Source organism: Lepidochelys olivacea, assembly GCF_965140295.1.
Source record: "Lepidochelys olivacea isolate rLepOli2 genome assembly, chromosome: 10".
NCBI classification, from domain to species: Eukaryota; Metazoa; Chordata; order Testudines; family Cheloniidae; genus Lepidochelys; species Lepidochelys olivacea.
This window is the reverse complement of record NC_140420.1, coordinates 2011782-2035023: the sequence shown is the minus strand read 5'-3', so window position 1 is coordinate 2035023 and position 23242 is coordinate 2011782. Positions and strand designations below refer to the sequence as shown.

Here is a 23242-nt window from a genome sequence, read left to right as displayed (position 1 = left end):
GAGACACTCAGGTTTTTCTGCAGTTTCGTACCGGAGATCTAAGCAGTCATACTGCTCCCTTACATACAGTGCTACTCCCCCACCTTTCCTGCCCTGCCTGTCCTTCCTGAACAGTTTATAACCATGCATGACAGTACTCCAGTCATGTGAGTTATCCCACCAAGTCTCTGTTATTCCAATCATGTCCTAATTCCTTGACATCACCAGGACCTCCAGTTCTCTCACATTTATATGTGGTGATAGGCACTTGCCAAACTCTTGGAGGATTGTCCCTAATATGCAGCATGCCCTGCTATTTCAGATCTGGAAGATCTTATTAAATATACAGTAGAACCTCAGAGTTATGAACTGACCAGTCCACCACAAACTTCATTTGGAACCAGAAGTATGCAATCAGGCAGCAGCAGAGACACCCCCCCACCATCCCCCCCCCAAAAAAACCCCCAACCGAAAGCCAGTACAGTGCTGTGTTAAATGTAAACTTGTAAAAAACAAAAAAGGAAAGCAGCTTTTTTCTTCTGCATAGGAAAGTTTGAAAGCTGTATTAAGTCAATGTTCAGTTGTAAACTTTTGAAAGAACAACCCTAACGCTTTGTTCTGAGTTCTGAACATTTCAGAGTTACGAAGAGCCTCCATTCCCGAGGTTTTTGTAACTCTGAGGTTCTGCTGTAGCTTGAATGCAGCAATGAAGACTTGTTGGACACCATGCTCCTTGCCAAGTTTCTTCTTCTGTGTGAGGGTTGAGTCCCTTGTCGTTCCATTGCTCTGCAGAATTCCATTGCTCTGTCGTTCTGCAGAAACAAGCCACCAGGCGCTCCAGAACATGCCCAGAGTCCTGCGGGATGTGGAAGCCTTGAAACAGGAGGCAACTTTCCTGAAGGAACAAATGGTCCTTGTTAAGGAGGACATTAAGAAATTTGAAGAGGACACAGCTCAGTCAATGCAGGTAACTTCTCTCATCACTAAATATTTGACTCTGATTTCCAGATTTGCTGTAGTTGCCAAAGTTACTGATGTTGAGTGAACTTGAAGACTGTCTGTTTCGGTTTGTGCAATTCCAGGGCGGCTCTGTTAGCTCTCTGCAGCAGCTTGAGCTCTGGTAGATGCTGACAGGTAAGGGAGCCTGATTTCCTGCTCTGATGTTGTGTCCTTTTAAAATTGCTACTGTGATCCTGTTACACTTCAGCAAGTTCTGAGGCTATGAGATCCTAGATGCAAGGAATCTCTATGCTTTTTTCAAGCAGAACAGTCACTGAAAACTCCTACAGTCTGGTAGCTTCTCTGAACTACAGTCTGATTGCACTAGGGTTCAGCAATTTGATACCCTGTGGGCTGCTTCAGATTTCTGGTACTTTTGTGAGGAAGTAAAAAGTTCTGGAGATGCTGACTTTCCTTATTGTGAATGAATGATCGCACTTATTGAATTGAAGAACTAATAGAAGTGTCTAGAGCAGGACGTAGCAAGAGCAGGCACAATGCAAACTTCCCTACAGATTGTACCGTGGTTCTGGGCTGCAGCACCCCTGATATTAGAGTCCAAAGCCTCTTTTAATCAGAGAATGATGCTGTATGGTGGTTTTGTGTGTGGACAGATGGGAGACTAGGTTGACATCCCCAAAAGCATTTTCCTTGTTAACTCAGCCATGCATTGTGTGCTCAGAAGTGAAAAGCTTGTGCAGTACCCCCACCTCACCACCAAGGCATAGATGTTCACAACCCAGACTAGAGCTAGCTCTGATCAGACCTGTCAAGAGCTGATAACTCTCCTCATGTGAGTGATCCAGTTTTCATGACAGGCAGCAAGATGCAAAAGCCTTGATTGTGTGAGCTTATTGGTGGTGGTGTTGTGTTAATACCATGCTATAGAGTTGCTTTGCATTTTCCAGACAAAATAGACGCTGATTATATTGAATCCCGAATCCAAACCAGTTTATAGGTGTGTTTGTTTTCTTGTGAAATTTCAGGAGTGAGCTGCTCAAGCAGAGGGGTTGATGGTTTACCCACATTACTGCAGATCTTTGGTGAACTGTTTTGCAAGTTGTTCCTGCAGCTTTGGCTGTCATCAGAGCCCAGCCCCCTTCCCCTCGGATCACATAGCCATATTATTGTTTAGAGTTGGGTGTTGACCCTGAATAAAAGCAACATTCCTCATTATGTACTCAAATTTCTACTGATGATGCTCATCAGCTGGTTCAACTTTAAAATTGATTTAAATTTCTTCAGCTCTTTGGAGAGATTATCCACTTCTGTGTAAACCCCTAAAATTGATTTTAGCCAACTTCCTCCTGAAATTGTTATCACCCAGTTTCTTAAATGCAAATATAACAGAAATAACCCTCTCCTCCCCATCCCACCTTACTCCCCACCAAGTGAAGCAACTTGCACATTTGTCCCCAATTCTGATGGGCAGCAGTTTCATCTCTCTTTCAGGTTCTGGTGGAACTTGATCGAGTGAAATCCAGAATGCAGCTGGCTGCTGAGTCCCTCCAGGAAGCAGACAAGTGGAGCACACTGAGTGCAGATATTGAGGAAACTTTTAAAACACAAGTAGGTACCTGCTTGAAAAAGACAAAGGCATGAAAAACTGTCAATTATAAAGAAACCAAATTTAAATAAGAGTCCTTTCAGATCACTTTTCAAAAGGAAATATGCCTGTGCTTCCCAGATGTCACTGTGGAGCTTAGGACTTGGCATTTTTGATATTGTGTTAACAAACCCCTAACTTCCTTTGGTGGCAGGATGTGTCTGTGATCTCTGCCAAGTTAACAGGTATGCAGAACAGCCTGGCGATGCTTGTGGACACTCCGGACTACTCTGAGAAATGTGTGCACCTAGAGGCTCTGAAGAACCGGCTAGAGGCCATGGCCAGCCCCCAGATTGTGGCCACCTTCAATGCTCAGTCCGTAGGTCAGTACGGCTCTGTTTCCCTTGTCTTCAGCATAGATGTATTTATATGTTGGTGCTGCCTTCATCAGGAGCGTGAGGCATGGTGCTCTGAATAGCATGCTTTCAGCCTCCTAGCTGTTGTTGGAGCCGCCTTTGCAGTGAACTGGCAGGTGGGGCAAGGTAGGGAGCAGGAGCACCATTCTGCCAAGCCTTGTACACCTACCACCATCTCTCCTATTTAATTTGTCCTTTCTTCATTTCTGTCTCTGTTCTTTTTTTCTTTCTTGTCTTTTGCCCTCTGTTTCTGTTTGTGTTTTGGGGTTTGCTCACCAGAAAGCTAAATGCTGCCTGAGGTTGGGTGTGTATCCATTGGGTCTCTCTGGGGCTGGGTTACGTGCCCTTTCTTGGCAGAACCAAACAAAAAGAGATGGATGGGACAGCAGCCTGCAGCCCAGTATGTGTTGGGTGCTCCGAAAGCCTGCAACCCTACTTTCCACCCCTGGATTTTTGGGTTTTTGGTCTGACCTTGCTCCCTTTCCCTACCATTACACAGTTTATTAGTATTTCAGTAGCACCTAGAGGCAGTCCATGCCCCAACGAGCTTATTTTCTAATTTAAGACAAGATGCAGTGAGTGAGACAAGCAGAGGGAGGAAGGAAAAGGTTAATATGAACGATTTATGTTTGTGTTCTCTTTCACACTCTTCCTCCTTTACTCCTCTCTTTGCTTTTCTCTTCACTCTCTTTCTGGTCTTCCAGTCTATCATACTGACTCTGCACCCATCTGTCTCAGTATGTGTGTCTATCTTGTTGCTGCTCTTGGGCTGTATGGCCCTTTTGCAGGCAGATGCAGGGGACACAGTGATGTTTGAGAATGTTTTCTCCCACCTACCAGGAGAGAGCCTCGTGGAAGTTGCAGGATACTGTGATGAGTTCTTTAGGAATGCCATGTAGCTGTGGTAGGAAACTGACAGCAGGTGGCGCTTCTGTACTGGACATGGGTCCATTGCTTCGCTTAGTTATTCAAGATGTTCTGGCTCACTTTGCGATAAATGCAGCCCTGAGTCTATTCTCCTTTTAATATTTCCTCCGGAGCAGCTGTCAAACACACTTTTTCTTTCTGTTGATAGTATGTCACATGTTCTTCTGAGTTCTTGCTTAGATCTGACCCTGTAGATAGGAACACAGGACAACAAACTTCAGAGTAGCAGCCGTGTTAGTCTGTATTCGCAAAAAGAAAAGGAGGACTTGTGGCACCTTAGAGACTAACCAATTTATCTGAGCATAAACTTTCGTGAGCTACAGCTCACTTCATCGGATGCATCCTTCATTTCATCCGATGAAGTGAGCTGTAGCTCATGAAAGCTTATGCTCAAATAAATTTGTTAGTCTCTAAGGTGCCACAAGTCCTCCTTTTATTTTTTTAGGACAACAAATGTGTCCCTGGGGTGGGGTGGTGGTGGTGGGAGGCACTGTTCTCTCCCTTGTACTGCTCTAGAGCAACCCTAGTTAATTGCTGTGTGTCAGATTTACAGGAAGCCACTTGTGCCCTGCCAGCAAACCAGAAACAAGTTCCTAAATACGTCATTACTAACATCTCTGAACCCAGGTGTGTTTTGTAGACAAAGCCTTCCCCACTGCTCCAGTAATGCAAAGGGAGCAGGGAGACTTTCAGGTTGTGAGTAAGCGGTAGCTGGGTCATTTAGTCAAGGTGAAGAAACAGCTGGTTGTGGTCCTGGCACCTGGGGGTGAGGAAGGCAAAACTGAGGAGTGCAGTTTGGATCTACTGACACGTTCTCTGGTCTGGAGGGCACTAGCTCTGTCTGAAAAAAGCATCATGTCCTTAGGGGACTCAGTACTGTTACAGGGGGTCTGGAGTTAGAAATGTTTTCCCAAGGGAAGTTAAAAACTCTTCCATCATCACTTTACTCTACCCACTCTGGAATTTCTGTGGCCATGGATTCAGAGGCACCTGCCCTCCTAAGTGAAGGGAAAGGAACACAGGGAGGTCTTGTCACTTTCTTGACATATTGTGGTTCTACATCCCATACACACTGTATCCAGGCTCTTCTCCAAACTGAAGAGGGTGGATTTTCCTGCTTAGTCCAGAAGACTTGTTTTGCTCAGGGCAGTACCTCTGTCACACAAGTTAGGAGGGTGACCTGTTAACTAATGTTCTGTGTTGTTGTATTTAGACCAGGCAAAAGTGTTTGTGAAAGTCTTCACTGAAATTGATCGGATGCCCCAGCTCCTGGCTTATTACTACAAATGTCACAAGGTATCTAGTCTCTGTCATGGTCACATTTTAATTTGGGGGAGAGAAATGTGGAGTAGTTCCTTGGTTTAGCCTGTGGGGGGGGCTGCCACTCTGGTCATCTCACTTGTCCAATTTAAACTGAGGATGGCGCTTGTTCTCTTCCACATTTCATCCGCTTGAATCTTTTCCTGGCTGTGATTACTCCGCACATGGGGGTTTGGGGAATAACTCTCCACAGGAGTCTTCCTGTGCCTTCCTACAGCAGCTAGTAGGCCAAATGAAAAATGTAGTTGTGCATCCCAAAGGGTTTCCCTCTGTGCCCTGAGAAGGTGTTCGGTTGTTGCTTTTTCCTTCCTTTATGATCTCTGGTTGTTATTAAACTTTATTATATCTTGCTGCTGCTGAATTATGGAAACTCTCTTCAGATGGGATTGGAATTCTGGATGGTTCATTGACCTTAACCTGATCCTCCAAAGCCCTATTAGCAGTGGGCCTTGTGAGGATTAGCTTCAGAGCTGGGGCCTGCCAAATATTTCAACTGTTATGGGGTGGTATTGGTTTCAGTCTCATTTATGAGCAAAATACCAAGGTTAATTAAATCTTTGTATAAGCCAAGAAGCCTTTAGCTTAACGTTTTAAAGTCTGAGTCCTCTTGGGTGCTGAATGATTGCATGGCGGTACATTCAAATCTGAGGGGTGCTGCCTTTGTGTAGAAGCAGTTTCCCTAGGACATGTCTCTGAGTTAACAAGGCCCAATTCTGTAGCATGAGTGACTTTTATTACCCCTGCAGGTGCAGCTGGTGACAGTCTGGCAGGATCTTTGTCAAAGTGACTTAAGTTTAAATCGGCAGCTGACTGAACTGTATGATACTCTGCTTGGAACATGGCACTCGCAACTCCAGTGGGTCATGCAGGTACTGTTACTGTCAGTTAACAACATCAGTGCAATGCATGGGAACAAAGACTGCAAATTCCCATAAGGCTCAGAATAATTGATCAGCTCATGGTCTCATTTTGTGCCTCTTCACTAACGTCTTGGAGCTTGCTTTAGGGATCTAGCTCATCTGCTGCCACAGAAAGATTAAATGTTTGACTCAAGACCAATGGCAGTATCGCTGCATCGCTGCTGTTCAAACTGCTCTCTCTTTCATCTGTATCATACATGAAATCTAATTTGTCAGTGTTGCATTTTGTTCTGTTGTAAAACATTTGAAATACCTGAATTTCATTACCGCCTGACCTAGAGGAGGCCCTGGAGGGATTGCTTGACTGATTTGTGTGTGAATTCTTGGGGAACTTCTGCTGGAACCCCTCAGGACTGTGCAGTACCAAGAAAAGCATTTGAATTTGTAAATGCAGAGCTTACCATACTTATACCTGATCCCAAAAGGAGTTAACCTCTCTTCATTTAGCTTAACAAATTGTGTTGGACATTGTTGAGCCTGTCAGAGTTTTCACCCGTGAAGGGTAAGGGAGATTGTTATCTCATGGGTATGAAGCTTGTAACAAGGGCTGAGTCCTTTTCTGCAAGGATACCCAGCCTTACCTTGAAATAATAGCTTTGGGTTTTTTTCCTGCATAACAATTAGTTGTGAATCACAGTTCAGATGCTGGCTTATTCACTAACATGTGCTCTAGGACCTGGTTATTGTGAGGGGCCTTGCCATGTGGACCAAAGCTCATGTCATCCAGGGCTTTTCTCCCTAGTCCTCCTGCACTGCTTGTGTTAGGAAAACCATTTTTTTCCCCCCTGTTCTACTTGCTGTTCATGGTCTTACTGCTGCGAGTTGGATACTGGGGGTGTATGTTCTGGTACTGCAGTGGTGGGGGCTGTATAAATACCTAGAGAGAATAGCTGACCAGTCAGTCAAAAGTGGTGATGATAAAAGCTACTGCAAACCAAGATGAGGGTGATGGATATGAATGTGAAGCTGGTGTTATGCTGATCTAAGGATAGCATTTGCCGGCTGGTTATATTCTCGTTGGCGCTAGAATGTAGTACTTCCCAACTCTCTCCTCAGTCCATCCTGACCCCATCACCTAGCTGCTTATTCGTGGGATTCTTTATCCCTTTCCTCGTGTCTTTCAAAGGTACCTGTTTAAATTCTGTTTGAAGACACAGCAGGCTCTCTACCTTGTTGTTACTCTACTCCGTTGCCCACTATTTGCCTGTCCTCCTTCGGATCCAGCCTCTGCTCAACCTCATAAATTCTCTGCTGCCTTAGATAAAGTGCGCTCCTCGGCTGGGCTCTTAAAGTGACAATGATTAACTCTGCTTTCATATCCTGAGTCAGCCTTTCCTGCATGCTCAGTCAGCAAGGTTCCAGAAATCTTACCTGGCTCTGCTTTTAGTCTGGTAACATTTGTGAGTTTTCAAATGCTGTGCTCCTGTTCGTGTTAGTTGGGATTGCACATGCCCAGAGAGGATCCAGCGATCTGGCAGTTCCCTGAGTACAGTGTTCTCGATGTGCATACAATTGCCTCTTAATGAACATAATTTAAATTTCATCTTTGAGGCAGTTTAGTCTCTTCTTCTTTATGCATTGCTTCTGGGGGCTTCTATATGGCTTCTGTTGACTAGGTCATTGTGCTGATTCCCTTGCTAAAGTGGTGGAGTGGGGGGCTCAGTTTACGCAGAAGCAGTGGCCTGCTCCTGCTCACATGCTCCTGCTAACAGCTTCCTTGTTCGTGCAGGTTTTTAAGAACCCCCATGAAATTGTGACTGTGCTGCTGATCCAAACACTCGGTGCCTTGGTGCCTTCAATCCCAGTCTGCCTCAGCACTGCAATGGAGAGGGCCAGCCAGGAAACCAGACTGAATAAGTTGCTGGAGCTGCATGACACCACAGCCCACTTTGCAAGAGGCTTGGAAGTAGCAATGCTGTCTAACTTAAGTAGGGACTGTTGTTTCAAATATTCCCAGACTTTATGGTATATTTTGGTGTAACTCTCTGTACAGCCTTTGGGTTCTGTGGTTTGCGTTTTGTTTTTCATGGAAACTGCTACAACAATGTAAGGGATCTGGATTTCATCCGCAGTATTTGCTGTTTACATAATGTTTGTACTAAAATGTATGTTTAACTTATCCCAAATATATTGACACAGTCCTGGCTGTGTTTACTGAAGCAGAGCTATGTTGATGCTACCTTGTGTAGAGAATACTTAGCACTTTCCTTTTACAACATTTGGGTGGGTGAATTGCAACATCCCTGTAAGGTGGATCAGTTTTATTCCTGTCTCATAAATGGGGAAATGGAGTCAGAGGATACTTGACTTGTCTGAGATCGCATGGCAATAAAAGCTCAGGAGTTCTTGATTTAGACCGCGCCTCTCTTAACAAGTTCTCCTGATCGTTTGCTTTCTCAAACATTGCAAGGGAAAGTTTGCCAAAATGGTTTTCACTGGAATGTAAAAAAAATTGTGGAAACCGTTCTGTTGGTCTTAGGTTTTATGAAAACCATGTTTTAACCAAATTAAATTGGTGGGTCAAATTTTATTATTTAAGTATGCTTTTGTTTAGTGCCTAAAGTGTGCTGTTCAGAACAAAGTAAAGACCTCTCCCTTCCCTAAAGCATTTGCAGTTCAATTTTAGACAGAAATCCATGAGCAGTTGATGTGAACCGTTGGAGGTAAGGGAGGGAGGAAGGTGAGTTAACAGTAATGAGACCATCTGATTATATAGGCTCAGCAGTTTTAATTTATGAACCTTATAGGTTTATCTTAATTTGTCACCGTGTCCCTTCAAAGAGAGCGTTCAGGAAAATCACACCTTAAGGTTGATGGGTTATCTTTAACGCTGCATTTCCTGCCTGTGTTTGCTTTGCGTCATACCCCTCAGTTATTTAAACCCAGTTTTAGTAGATTACATTTAATGACTGTGCCATTCTAGGAAGCATGGCTATTGTCCTGTGCTTGTGTTCTGCTTTTCATTGGAAGTCCTCGTGCACTCTTAGCAAACACTTGCCACATACTGGTCTGGCTTAATTGGGGTAGGTAATAAATACCATAGACCCTGTATAGAAGGAACTTGGAGAGAAGAGGCCGAAGTTTGTAAGATGAGAGAATAGGAAACCAGTTACTGAACAGTTGGGAATAAAAGTTGCATTCTTTATTTGCATATTACCATGCAACAAGGTGGCGTGCTCTAAAAGCAACATGCAAAAGCAGAAGCATCCCAGGAATGCGGGAGCTGGGTGACTAAGCAGATTGTCAGTGGGGCATTAGGTCAACTGGTTCACTTTCAGGCCAGGTTGGGAGTGACTGTGGCTGTGTAGTAGTCTACATGAAATGAGTTGGCATCATTTATTTTAGGTATGGATGAAGACTGTGTAATTTCCTTTTAGAATCTTTGATGGGACATAAAATGAGACTATACTCTCTTTAGGCAGGCACAGTTCAGACAGATTCCTTACTTCGTCTTTGATTGTGCAGGCTGGGGATGGGTGATAGATAGCTGGCTGGAAGACTTGTGGCCCCAGATTGTTCTCGAGCAGCCAGGAATATTCTTAATAATTTCCTGCTGTGCTTGTTGAAATAGAATACCTGGGTATTAAGGAGCCAATAGTGATGATGTTCCCATTTGTTTAAAAAGTCTGCAGCTCAGCTTTAAAGGTGCTAGGCAAAGTCCCAAGGTATATGCGCACGTGATAGTGGCTGTCAATAGGCACAACTCTTTGAAAGAGCCTAACATGCTGCTTTAAGGCCACCTTTTAGCAGTTCATTTATTTCTTTGTACACTCACTTCTGATTCCTTATAGATGAGCATAACCTGGTAAAAGTGATGGAACTGGTGGAAGTAGTGTATGGTCCATATAAGCCCTACCAGCTGCGGTATGGAGACCTGGAAGAAGAAAACCTCCTCATCCAGATCAGTGCAGTGCCCTTGGTAATGTCATGTATTCTGCTCCATCTGTACAGTAGTAGTCAGCAGGTGATTGGAGGCTGATATTTACGAGTAGTTTAAAGCATCTTTGTCAGGGTGGTTGGAGCCTAGATTTTGGCTCGCATTTTCCATTTGCCTTTGATTTTTCTTTTTAATTAAATATTGCTTTTTTCACTTAAGTTGCTGGAATTAATTTTATAACTTTGCCTGCTCCTGGGCAATCAGTAACTGGTGCTTCATGCATCTAATGTAGGGGAAACCTTTGGGATAAGCAGACAACCTCTTGGACGCTTAAGCAGACTGTTAGAAGCAAGGAAGAAAACCTCTGAGTTTGCCTTGTGTCTTTTAACCTTTTGCAAATGTGTCCTTCAGTCAGAATGAGTGGAGGTGGAGTATTGTGCTAGGCACTGTACAGACTAGAAGACAGTCCCTGCCCCAGATTCTTGTGCTGCAAGTGGCTATACCAAACCACTGCAGGGAGGATGGCGTAACAATGACAAATGGTTACATAGACTAGCTATGTGCGTTCCTGCCTCCTCTGTTGTTTTCTTACCATAGACTGAGTGGGTGGGGGAGGGAATTTCCTGTAGAAGAATCTCCTATAGCAGTGTTTCTCAACCTGGGGGTTGCAAGTGCTGGGCCGGCGTTAGGAGGTGGCAAGTAGGGCGGTTGCCTGGAGCCCTATGCCACAGAGGGCTCTGCAAAGCCAAGTTACGTGCTTCAGCCCAGGGTAGTGGGGTTCGGACTCCAGCTTAGTAGGGGGCTCAGCGTTTTTTTTTTTTTTTTTAAAGTCCAAAGGGGGTCGCCAGCAAAAAAAAAAAAAGGTCGAGGAACACTGTCCTATAGGAAGGTTAGGTCAGTGTATCTTGTCTAGAGGCAGTGATGAGATAGGAGAGGGAAATCTGAATTTTATGTGCTATCACTGTGTAGGACAGAGGTGGGCAAACTACGGCACGTGGGCCACATCCGGCCCACGGGACCATCCTGCCCGGCCCCTGAGCTCCCGGCTGGGGAGGCTAGTCCCTGGCCCCTCTCCCAGCAGAGACGCCACTGCGCTGCCAGCACTCTGGCCCGTCGCTCCTGCTGGGCAGGGCGGGCGGCGTGGCTGGCTCTGGCGGGGCTGCAAGCTCCGGCTGCTCTGAGCAGCATGGTAAGGGGGCAGGGGGTCCCGGAGGGCAGTCAGGGGACAGGGAGCAGGGGGTGGTTGGATGGGGCAGAGGTTCTGGAGGGGGCTGTCAGGGGATGGGGAGCAGGGGGGTTGGATAGGGGATGGGGTCTCGGGGGACCTGTCAGGGGGTGGGGGGTGGATAGGGGTCCGGGGGCACTCGGGGGATGGGGAGCAGGGGGCGTTGGATGCGGGTGAGGTCTCGGAGGGGTGGTTAGGGGTGGGGGGCCCAGGAGGGGGCGGTCAGGGGACAAGGAGCAGGGGGGGTTGGGGGCCAGGCTGTTTCGGGAGGCACAGTCTTCCCTACCTGGCCCTTCATACAGTTTGGCAACCCCGATGTGGCCCTCGGGCCAAAAAGTTTTCCCACCCCTGGTGTAGGAGGATGAAAACAAAGGAGACTGTTAGCCCTCAGTGCACTCCACAAGACAATTAGATGTTGACGGGAAGGTATGCCTGTTGGGTTAAACATCCTCCTTCCCCATCTGAGCGTTACAGCAACTACAGTGTTAGCTACAGAAAGACCTGGTACAATGTGGTTACTGCAGGGACACTTGCTGAAGGAGGATTGGGATCAACCAGTGTATTTTTTGTTCTCCAGGAGCATTGGGAAGTAATTGACTGTGTCCAGGAGCTGAACCACTCAGTGAACAAACTCTTCAGTCTGGCTGCTGGAGCCATTGACAACTGCGTTAAACTCACCGATGGGCTGGGGGTGTGCGGGCTGCTCAAGGCACTGAAAGCTCTGTTCAAAAAGTAAAGCATTTTCTGTCTTTCTAATACACTTATCCCAGGCGAGTGAGCAAGTGTCCAATAGGTGGCTCTGAATGCAATGCGGGGGGAGACCTGAGGACATTGTGGTTTGTGATATTGTCACGTTTCTATAGACACAGCTAGTGTTTAGCATAATCCCTTCCCTTGTGATCTGCCACTCAGCTCATCAATAAAGATCCCTCAACTTGTGGCTTTTCATGAAAAGTGGAAGTTAAACATGATTGGAGGTAAAGCTCCTCATAGTCACAGTATGCCTGAATTTTCATTGATAAAGTGCCTAAAAGCACTTCTGGGAAAGAACCACTTCTGAGAGGGCCTAATAGAAGAGAGGCATGGTAGGCTGGTGAACATAACCCTCAGTGGGAAACATGTACGGTGCACAAGTGACCTCCCCCTTACAGTATTTGCTGCATAGCTTCCCTGTAGAATAACGAGGGACACTAATCAGAGGCAATGTATTTTTTCCCCTATTAAATCTATCACATACTCCCATTTAAGACAGCATTCCAGTACTGATTTCCCCTACTTATCCTTTTTTCCCTGGGCCAAGGCAGCTGCTAACCCTGCATAAACGAAGTCTTAGCATCAGTGCACTATTGGCTCTGTGGGGAGAGGCCTGTTCCGTGAGTAGGTGGAAGCAGAGCACTGCTCTTTGGTGAGGGAACAAGAGGTGTGAGAGGAGCAGTAGCCTCTGACTTTGGCTCGTCTGCTCGAGGAGAGAGCAGTGATGCTAGTGACAACAAAGTGCTCTGCTCCTACCTGCGTGATGACGGTGGGTTCCAGTCACTCAGCTACTCCTTCAGGCTACTGTGACTGGTGCTCTGGGCACCACCCAAACCCCTCATCCTCCAGGGTGGGTCTGGACCTGCCACTGCTGACCACCTCTAGCCTGCAAATGTCAGGGCTTGGGCTGGAGCCAGGAATACTTCCTTTGTGCTCCTCTTCTTGTTCAGGTGCTTCTGGCTCTTTGCCTGAGATGAAGTGAACTGCTCATAGCAAGTGCCATTGCTGTAGTCTGAGGTCTTATTCCGTTGCCTGTCTTTGCTCCGTCTCTTTACACAGGTATGTGTCTGACTTCACTACTACTTTGCAGTCCATAAGAAAGAAGTGCAAACTGGATGATATCCCCTCGGATTCCCTCTTCCAGGAAGACTGGACTGCATTCCAAAACTCTATCCGGTAACTTGATAGCATGAGCCAGGCTTCCGGTGCAGCAAACACTGGAAACAGGGCTCTTGAGAAATGGCACATGGTATTTGGTCCTGAGGTCAAGCTGGTTTTTACGTGAGAACGGAAGGGGGAGAAGGTCTTTATTATTTTTTTCAGCCTGGGTATTTTAGCTCCCTTTTTCTCTATTGCTTGAGACTCCCTTCTGGAAGTATGAAGAGTCCCCACTCCCATTTGCCATTTTTAGAACTTGTTCTTTTTGTACCTTTGGCTAATTCTGAGTCTCTTTGCTCACCCATACTCTGTCAGTTTTGAGCAGAGGTGAAATTAACTAGTGGATTTCTTTGTGGCAACAATTTAGTAAAAGCTCTCTGACCATGCGAACAAGCCTGTGTCGTAGTGTGGTCACTACTGTGGGAAACTGTTTCTAATTTGACTGCTGCTTCAGAGCCAGGCTGCTTGGGAAGAGGGGGAAGGCAGGACACTCTGTGGTGGTAGTGGCTGCAAAACTAGAGGAATTTTTGTTTGTAATTTTTATAAACATCTGCTTAGTGGGATGGAGAAGCAATGATTTCTGAAAACCCTAACAAACCCCAAGACAGTTGGAACCCTGGAGCCTGTGTCTCTCAGGCCATAACCATCTGAATGCTCAAGAAAGGGACACTCCATAATCTAGGCCTCCAGTATGATCTACTTTAAAGTTGGTTTGATATCAAACAAATGTGGCTCTGATGAGGCCCTGCTAGTTCAGATTCACATAGGACAGAAGTGGGCAAACTACGGCCCGTGGTCCACATCCAGCCCGCAGAACCCTCCTGTCCGGCTCCTGAGCTCCTGGCCCAGGGGGCTCGCCCCCAGCCCCTCCCCCGCTGTCTCCCCTCCCCTGCAGCCTCAGCGTGCTGCACCCCTGTACACTGCTCGTGGTGGGGGCTGCGGGCTCCTGGGGCAGCGCCGCGGCAGAGCCCCCCCACCCGGTGCCCTGTGCTGCGCAGCCCGGCCGTAGTGCTGCCAGCCACCAGTACTCCAGGCAGCGTGGTAAGGGGGCAGGGAGCAGGGGCGGCTGGATAGAGGGCAAGGGAGTTCGGGGGGGCGGGAGGGAGGTCAGGGGTCTGGGGTGTGGATAGGGGTTGGGGCGGTCAGAGGGCAGGGATCAGGGGGGTTGAATGGGGGCAGGGGTCCCGGGAGGGCAGTCAGGAAGGAGAGGAGGGGTTGGATGGGGCGGCGGGGGGCAGTCAAGGGACCGGGAGAAAGGGTGGTTGGATGGGGCAGGGGTCCCGGGGGGGCACTCAGGAAGGAGAGGGGGGAGTTGGATGGGGCAGCGGGGGCGGTCAGAGCAGGGGGTCTGGGGGCGGACAGGGAACGAGGGGGTTGGATGGTATAGGAGTCCCGGGGGGGGCATCAGGGGGCAAGAAGCGGGGGGGGTCGGTTGGGGGCCGGGCCACATCTGGCTGTTTGGGGAGGCACAGCCTCCCGTAACTGGCCCTCCATACAATTTTGGAAACCCGATGTGGCCCTCAGGCCAAAAAGTTTGCCCTCCCCTGACATAGGGCTATGTCTACATGGCATCTAAATTAGTGGAAGTGTTAGTGGAGATTGAGCATTAGGTGGCTGTTGGCATTTTAAGCAGTATGTTTACTGATTCTGCTCAGAGCAGGATACATCACTTAAAATAGCTACTGGAGCTGAGCTGGTGTTAGCCATGGTGGGAAGTATTTCAGAGATGTGTAGTGCAGACCTGGCTACGGTGTGACATCAGCAGGAGAGAGTGAGGATATGAGCATCATGTTAACTGCCAAGCTGAAAAAGTGATTCCTACCATGGGGAGAGCTCCCTCTAATCATCCAGTGATGAACTTTATTCCCAGAGACTTGCATACTAAGGCTAGATGGCGTGAGGGAGAGTCTGGGAACCTGTGTGCTGACTCCCCCAGGTTCACAGCATGGTGTGTTTTGTTCTGTTCCCTCCCAGGATAATAGCTACCTGTGGTGAACTCCTTCGGCAGTGCGGGGACTTTGAGCAGCAGCTAGCAAACAGGTAGGAAATGCTGGGGTTAGCATGCAATCCGTATACGGGTCTATGCAGTTAAAAGGAACCAAACCCCAAGGTGCTCCGTCTGTATGGAGGCTGCAGAAGGAACGCAAGAGCCAATGAACTTTGCTAACGGCAGTGGAAAAGTAGTGACTTTGTGTACACCGCCAATCCACCTAGGTCTCCCTGGTCAAGACCCAAATGTGTAACAATGGCCTATAAAATTGCGGGGGCGGGAATAAGGGAGGCAATAGCTTCAGACATTATGGTGTCACAAAATGAAGCTGGGCTTTCTAATGAGGGATGGTTAGAGATAGAGAGAAGAGCATGCACTGGCAGAGTGAAACAATTTAGATGCTTTGCTGTGTGGAACTGAGGTACTCGCATCTGTTCCTGGGAAGGCAGGAAATGCAGCCAGTAAAGTTTCCACTTGCTGCTGCTGTTGGGAAGCTCTGATGAGCAGCTTATTGACAAAGCCCACGTGCAGCATCTCTCTTATCAGGAGCCATCTTAGTGACTTCCAGGAGATTCAGGAGCTAGGTAAATAACCAGGCCAGACAAAAGGAGCATGTCCTGTGCTGCTGAGGCTTCTGCTTATCCTTTGAGGGTTCTGTAAATCACCAGCTAATGGGAACTTCATTTGCAGTGTACAAAGAGTGGCTTTTGGGGGTGACTGGGAGAGCAGGTAAGGGGACAGTTTACAGAAGATGCCCCAACTCTTAACCCCTTCAACCTAGGACTGGTTTTGTGGTTGGGTTGTCTCCCATCCTGATTTTGGGGGTGAGATTCTGGCATGCTGCAAGCTTGTTAGAGTCCCTACAGATATCTGAAGCTGCAGTGCCGCTCTCACATTGCCACATGGGAGCAAGTTTCTGCTGCCGATAGATCTGTGGAATGGCTACCTTATGTCTTAGCCCTGGTCTACACTGGGGATGCGGGGGGGGATCGATCTAAGTTACGCAACTTCAGCTACATGAATAACGTAGCTGAAGTCGCCGTACTTAGATCGACTTACCGTGATGTCTCCACCGCAGTGAGTCCACTCTGCCTGCGCCACTTGCGGCGCTGGAGTACAGGAGTCGAGGGGACAGCGCTCGGGGGTCGATTTATCGTGTCTAGATGCGATAAATCGATCCCCGCCAATTCGGCGGGTAGTGAAGACATACCCTTAGAGACGTTCATTTGGCCCTGGAGGGCTCCCTCTGGGACTTATGCGCCAAGATTGGCTGCTGGGGTGAGGTGGAGGTCACCACAGAGCAACACATGGCACGATTTCTGCCAACTGTGGTAGGGAGGGTGTGAAACATGATAGGGCAGAGTGGACTAACCTCAGGGCCCGGTAGAGGCTGCTTAACTTGTTTGTCAAAGTTTAAAAAAACATGTGGAGGGCAGGGGCACATTAGCTCTGTTCTTTGCTTTATTTCTCAAGCTGGAGCCTTGTGTGTCAGTAAAGCTGGTGATGCTGAGATGGGGCTTCCCAGAAGGACCATGGGGGAAACTCCATGCAGGGCTGGGGCAGGGGCCGTGGGAGAAACTCAGGAATTCTCTTGGAGCAACCCAGTGCCAACTTCAGTGGAGTTTGCTTGTAACTTTGTTAGTTGTGTTGGTTGGTTTCAGGGTTTTATCCACTGCTGGGAAGTACCTGTTGGACTCCTACAGCCCTTGTAGTCTGTCTGGCTTTCAGGATGCCAGCTCTGCAGAGAAGAAGAGCTTAGTTAAGAACCCCTGGCAGGAATACAATTCCCTCCTGAAGGAGACTCCGTCTGAGTATGCCAGCCTCATGGAAACACTCCATACCCTAAAGGTAGGACTGCTGTGCTGCTTGGGACACATCTGGCAGTTGGGGCCACTCCCTGGTCACATGCCTCCATAACAGCAGCCTGTTGATTGGGAGGGGCATTCCAAAATCTCCAGACACCCCAGTCCCAAAAGAACGAAATGTCCAGAGCTGTGAGGCTCTGGGCTCACTCCCTCTCTCTGAAGTACAGAGCTCTGGGTGTGTGCAGTTCAGATGAGATATCCCAAGGCAAGAGGCAAGGGATAGTTTGTATTTGAGGGCCACCTTGAGCTCCAAGTCTGGTCATTGTCTTTCCAAGATTTTCTCAGCAAGTTACACTCTGCTGGTGTACCCATCCTGAACTGTGTGTAATTCTGCCTGTGCATTCATGTGTGCATCTGCGAACAGGGTAAAGCAACTCCAGTTATCTTCAGGACTGATCTAATTTATGTTTGTTTGTCTTCCTTAGATCGTTTGTAATAATAAAGCTAAGTTATTTGTTCTGTCTTCCTTATTTTCCCAGGGTGTTGAATTTTTTGGTACTTAAATTACACATAACTCATGCATCAGTACCCTCAATATTACACATTTGATTTGTGTAGAAATAACATAGTCATATTTCTGTATTCAGCCTTCTCTGTACCAACTTTTTGTGCAAAGCTATTCCTTGATTCCACACAGCAGGCCAGTTGCTTGTGCCCTCTGTCCATGGTCATCTAAAGGTCATGTTTGTATTCCTCCTCCTCATTTCTGTAACTTCATAATAGCTTTAGTGAGCAAATGGATTATATTATCTAAGGTTTCTTTTAGTGATTGCTTGGCAGAGTGCAATAAAATCTCTGTGCTGTTGCCAGCCCCTCCTGCAACTGGCCAAAGGAGTTATACGGAACCAGGGAAAATCTTTCGGTTGGATTGTGACTGTTAAGCCCTGGTTTGTACTGGATGGGGTGTGGAGAGGGCGTGCTGCTGTGTGGGGAGTGCATACTGCAGTGGCATCTCTTCCACTTCCACCCTTTCAGCAGCTACAGGTGTGCTCCCCTCTGTGCCTGACCAGGTCTGCTGGCTGGTGTGGAGGGGATGTGGTGGTGGAGGGTGCCACCCTTTCCTGCCTCCTTTCAGGGACCTCGCTCCCTAGGGGCCTTGAGTAGGAAGGAGAGGTAGTGCTCTCCATTGGTAATGTGTGTGGCCCTTGCGGGACGAGGATCCTTTGTGCTGAGCCCAATCAAAACCTTTCTTTCTGATATTTTAACCTAGGCCTCCTATGATCAGCTTAGTGGCATCTGTATGTAACTGTTCCTTTCTGTGTTAGGAGAAAGGGACGAGTAACCACAACCTGTTGTCTGCATCTCGATCTGCCCTTACCCACCTCAACCAGCTAGCTCAGCAGCTGGCATTTGACTCTGTTTTTCTTCGCATCAAACAGCAGCTCTTACTGATTTCCAGGATGGAGGTAAGTTCCCTGGATGGTTCCACTGATCCAGTATAGCTAGTGGGAAAACCTAGCATGGATTTCTCCCCACGCTTTTTGGGAGCTTGAGACTAGTAAACCCTCATTGCCTCTCATATTGGATGCCCTCACAGCTACCAGGATTTCTGTTTTCTCGGGTGTAAACTCCCTTCTTGGAACTGTGCTCTTGCTTCAAAGGAGAGCCCCACAGGCCCCCACCACTGCATCGTCCGCTGGGATTTGTGGCTCCAGCGTTCCGACATTTCTGTGAAAATAATTAATTTCAACCTATGTACAAGGTTTTAGAGAAGTGTTTTAGAGGAGGGGTTTTTCCACAGTCCTTGGTTTCTTTAGGAGTCCACTGGCAATCCCGATCCTTGTTAGCATATGACCCCACTCCCTTTCTTGGGGGCTGCTACTCATGCTGGCTGAAGAGAGTGTTGACTGGTTCTCTGCTTTACTCCTTCCTAGGGCTGGAGCTCAGGTGGCATTGGGGAGACACTAACAGATGACCTGCCAAACTTCAGTCTGACTCCTCTTGAGTACATCAGCAACGTAAGAGCACATGGGGATAGTTTCTAGAAATGGCCAAATCTCGGGGGACTCTGTAATTTGGCTGTCAGAGTATTTTTGTTCATTGTATAAGGGCAGGAGTTGCTGTTTTGTTGGTCCAGGTTCCTACCCCTAGGATTTCTGAACACCACTCTATGAGGATTTTAGGCAGTTGTTGGAGAGGGACCTCTTGTAAAGGGTGCCAGGAAAGCACCAAGGTTTCTGGAGAGCCCAGGAAAGGTGGTGGAAAATTACTTCTCTATTGAGTTGTGTTAACACTTGTACTGGGGTGGGTTACTCTGCTGCAGTCCTTGGCACCCCCTGCTTCCTAGTTGTAACTATGGAAAAGTGGCGTCTTTCAGTATCTCTTCAGTCACGCAGCTCTTGGAGAGGCTAGCTCAGCAGAGTAATCACACTGAGCACATAGGGCTGGAGTCCCTGCCGTTTGCTGGGATGACTTAGTGTCATTATTGGCTTGAAAAGAGCTTGATCTCTTTTCCCCTCAATACATGGGAGCCTCTCCCATCTCCCTTTCTGCTGCAGCGATAATCTTCTGGTGCTGGGATGCCAAGAGTGAACAGGGGCCATCAGTCTCACTGGTTGGTCTTGCTGGCTATATACTGTTTAATCCTTACTCACCAGCAGAGGCTTGAGGACTGCTCCTGAACTTCTTCCACGTGCTGCTTCTCATTATCGTCTCTCTCTCTAAATGGGCCAGGGGCAGTAATTCTGAAGCCTGTGCCAGTGAGCAAAGATCAGTCCGATACTCAAGAGAATTGTACTGACCTGCTGGATGCTCACTCCACCCCCCAGTGTAATTTGACAAACAGGAGGATGTCTGCTCTTCACTGTGATGTGCCCCGGACAGCACTGCTCTCATTCTGCATGTCTCATTCTCAGACATGCACAAGGAAGAGACCCTGAGGGGGTATGCCCCAGCTGAGCAGCTGAAGGGAGGACCTGAGGCCGTAGGATGCGGTCAGTTCATTTCTGGTGTTGGCATTCTGAAACTTGCCTCTTCCCATCGCATGCAGATACCAAGAGTTGGTCACCTGCTGAGGTGTGGGGTAATTTCCCCACTTATTTCTAACTTCAGCCACCTGGGAGGGTTCTGTTACAACACAAGGTTCGTGGGCAGTGTCGCAGGAAGAAAAGAGAGGGGACACCCCGCCACCAAATTCGTGTAACCAAGCTGCTGATGCAGACTGCCTGAGAGAGGCCCTGGTGGGATTGGTGAGACTGATGGATACATTTGGCAGCAGTTGAGTGCAATTTTAAACCAAGCACGTCATGGCATCAGTTAGGGTCTCGTTCTGTAAGGATTCAAAGGGAATTTGAGCCTTTCTGGGCCCAGGAGGGGCTTCTGGGACTTGTTCAGATGTAGAAAGTCTGCTTTCTTTCCCAAGCCACTCTTTAACCTGTGATTGAGATGGGAGCGTGATTTATGGATTGAGACCAAGTGAGACTCTCCTTGGGTGGCCCCAAAACCAAGCTGCTGCATGGCCAAAAAGCTACAAGTGCCGTTTAAACTCAAATCCACAAAACTGGACTTTCTATGTAGAAGAGAGAGCGCAACGTGAGCTCAGTAAAAGAGATGTTAATGAGACTCGATCTGCTCTCCAGAGCACCAGTGGATGAAGGCAGAGTGCTCTGAGCTATGCCCCTGCCCAGAGTACAATGCAATTATAGCTGGGAATCTGTGTATCAGTCTTTCTTGCCATGGTTGCTCCTGTAACTGGGCCTTGACCTCTTGGAAAATAAACTTGTGTTTGTACAAAGGGAATTAATGGTCAGCGAGAGATGGACGTCACTTCCTGGCGTAGTGTGGGTTGGTGAGCTGCTGTCCCGCTCTGTGTTCAGACCTTGTAGGTGGGGGGTCCTCTCTCATTGGCGTCTCATTCAGTGAAGTGCCCACTTAATGCACAAACCTTAATAATTCAGTGTCACGCTTACGGTTTTCATTTTTTTTAATCCTAGATTGGACAATATATTATGTCCCTCCCACTTCATCTCGAGCCATTTGTTACTCAGGAAGATTCTGCTCTGGAACTAGCTTTACATGCTGGTAAACTGCCGTATCCACCAGAGCAAGGTAGGACAAGACCGATTCACTGAGGTGTCTGGAGGAAAGCGTGTATTTTTAGCATTGCAGAGATATGAGTTGTGGGGATGAGGTTGATTTCCCTGCTGATGTGGTACCTTACTGTATAACCATATAGTGCCTTCCGGTTGTCCCTCCCTAATACTCACAATGAGACCCTAGTTAATGAGGAAAACTTCAGCACCTTCACTGAAACTAGAAGCTTTAGGTCGAGCTGTGTTGATGTCTGTATTGAGGGAAGTTGCCCTGAAGAGGGGATGAGCCCACATGGGGGCTATGTGTGAGAGTGAAGAGATGAGTTGGTTAACGTGCCAATGCCAGGGCATTATTTGGTTCGCTAGGATCTGTCTCACGGTCAGTGTGAGTTCCTGGGAAATGCTGTGTGGTTCCCTTTGGGTGTCGAGTTGAATCACAATTGTAGCCGCACTTGATGCGTTCACTTATTTCTAGCTCTAAATCTTCGTTATTTGTGACAATGCCCCGGAAACCCCTCTGAGCTGTCCGTGTTGAAATGTCCATCATGAGCACTGCTCTTTGGCTGGCACCAAACCGCTGATGTTTGAGAGAAACACTGTCCACAGAGAAGCTGTTTGGATAATTTGTCTAGCTAATAAAAGATCACATGATCTGAGCACTATAACAAGCCCTACCTAGGTAGCACAAAGCGACACACAAGCGGAGAGAGAGTGCTGAGGGAAGCAGGAGATCTGTGTTCCATTCCTGGCTCAGCCACTAACTCATTGTACACCCTGGGCAAATCGCTTCACGTCTGTCTGTTTCAGTCACTGCATCTGTAAAATGGGGAAAACACTACTTCCTCCTCAGCTTTGTGAAGTGCTCTGAGCTGCCTGGGTGAACAGCACTACATGAGTGCCAAGCCTGAGGATTAATTAAAGTATTAAATGAGGGAGGGTCACACTTAAGCAAATTCACCACTTTGGTGGAGTCTCTTCTGAATAACATCAATGCATAGCCTGGCAGAGACCATCCCTGTTTCTTGCCCTCTGGCCCCATAACCCTGCTCTGGGGCTGACTGTTAAATAAGCTTGTGGCATCCTGTCAAATCCTAGGCTCCCCTTCTCCCTACTGTCCTCCCTTCTCCTGTTCCTGAGACTCCCTGTGCTCCCCTGGCTTTTGTGCATCAACACAGCCATAAGCTGTTGGTATGTGACTGGCTGAAGCAGATGGGCACTGCCCTGAGTGTGATGAAGGTGGGTGGTGGTTTCAAGGAAAACACTTCAGTCACTACAGCATCAGTAGTCCTCTTCAAACTCTTGTAGCTGGCAGGAGTGAGGCTCCTGTGAGCTCTACATTTTGGCCCGCCTTCGTGTTTCTCAAAGACCTCTCAAATGAGGCTTTTGGCTTCAATGCTCCCCACTGACCTGTCCCTCAATTCTGTTACCTCTGTGCTTGTATCCTGACATGGCATGGAAAGCTGGCCTGAATAGCTGCTCATCTGACATAGATGCCTGTGCAGATATGTGCATTCCCACCTGTGATACACGGGGTGGCGGGGAGGGAATATTGTGGGGGTGAGCTGGGTCCTGAGCAGTTTACTAGACATACTATAAAGAACAATAATTATACACAATGTTCATGTTTCCAACCTGCCATTTTACCCAGATTGGCGTAAATAAGGATTATCAAGGGCTCTTCCTTCTGCTGTTGCTGATCAGATCACCCAGACCTCCGTGAGAGCTGAAGGAAAGCACCTGTAACTTGAATTCCTCATTCCATCCCCTTAGTGTTAAATTGTAAAGTGGCTTGGTCTGCGGTGTTTAATCTCTTATGGACATTTGTTTTCACTGCCAGTTGAAGCAGTGTATGGCTTGATGCTTTGCGTTCTTCATAAGAACGGCCATACTGGATCAGACCCATGGTCTGTCTAGCCCAGTATCCTGTCTTCCGACAGTGGCCAATGCCAGGTGCCCCAGAGGAAGTGAACAGAACAGAGCAATCGTCAAGTGATCCATCTCCCGTCGTCCACTCTTAGTTTCTGGCAGTCAGAGGTTTAGGGACCCCAGCGCATGGGATTACATCCCTGCCCATCCTGGCTAATAGCCATGGATGGACTTATGCTTCATGGATTTATCTAATTCTTTTTTGAACCCTGTTATAGTCTTGGCAATGAGTTCCACAGCTTGTCTGTGCATTATGTGAAGAAGTACTTCCTTTTGTTTGTTTTAAACCTGCTGCCTATTGATTTCATTG

At 47.7% G+C, this 23242-nt stretch overlaps 1 protein-coding gene across 4 annotated transcripts in view; it reads left to right on the top strand.

Annotated features, from left to right (window-relative positions):
* The window catches only part of COG7 (component of oligomeric golgi complex 7), a 31953-nt gene that overhangs the window by 4799 nt on the left and 3912 nt on the right, over positions 1-23242 (top strand). For 2 of the 4 annotated variants that reach the window (XM_084641624.1, XM_084641625.1), the window contains 14 exons: positions 798-946; positions 2431-2547; positions 2739-2907; positions 5081-5163; positions 5934-6056; positions 7837-8035; positions 9899-10026; positions 11787-11941; positions 13022-13138; positions 15095-15160; positions 16772-16958; positions 18241-18381; positions 18850-18933; positions 20908-21022. In XM_084641624.1, coding sequence (XP_084497750.1) covers positions 798-946; positions 2431-2547; positions 2739-2907; positions 5081-5163; positions 5934-6056; positions 7837-8035; positions 9899-10026; positions 11787-11941; positions 13022-13138; positions 15095-15160; positions 16772-16958; positions 18241-18381; positions 18850-18933; positions 20908-21022 — 1833 coding nt within the window. Of the gene's footprint in view, positions 1-797; positions 947-2413; positions 2548-2738; positions 2908-5080; positions 5164-5933; positions 6057-7836; positions 8036-9898; positions 10027-11786; positions 11942-13021; positions 13139-15094; positions 15161-16771; positions 16959-18240; positions 18382-18849; positions 18934-19830; positions 19909-20907; positions 21023-23242 lie in introns of those variants that run through there. The other 2 variants (XR_014713357.1, XM_084641626.1) reach the window with 2 other exon arrangements.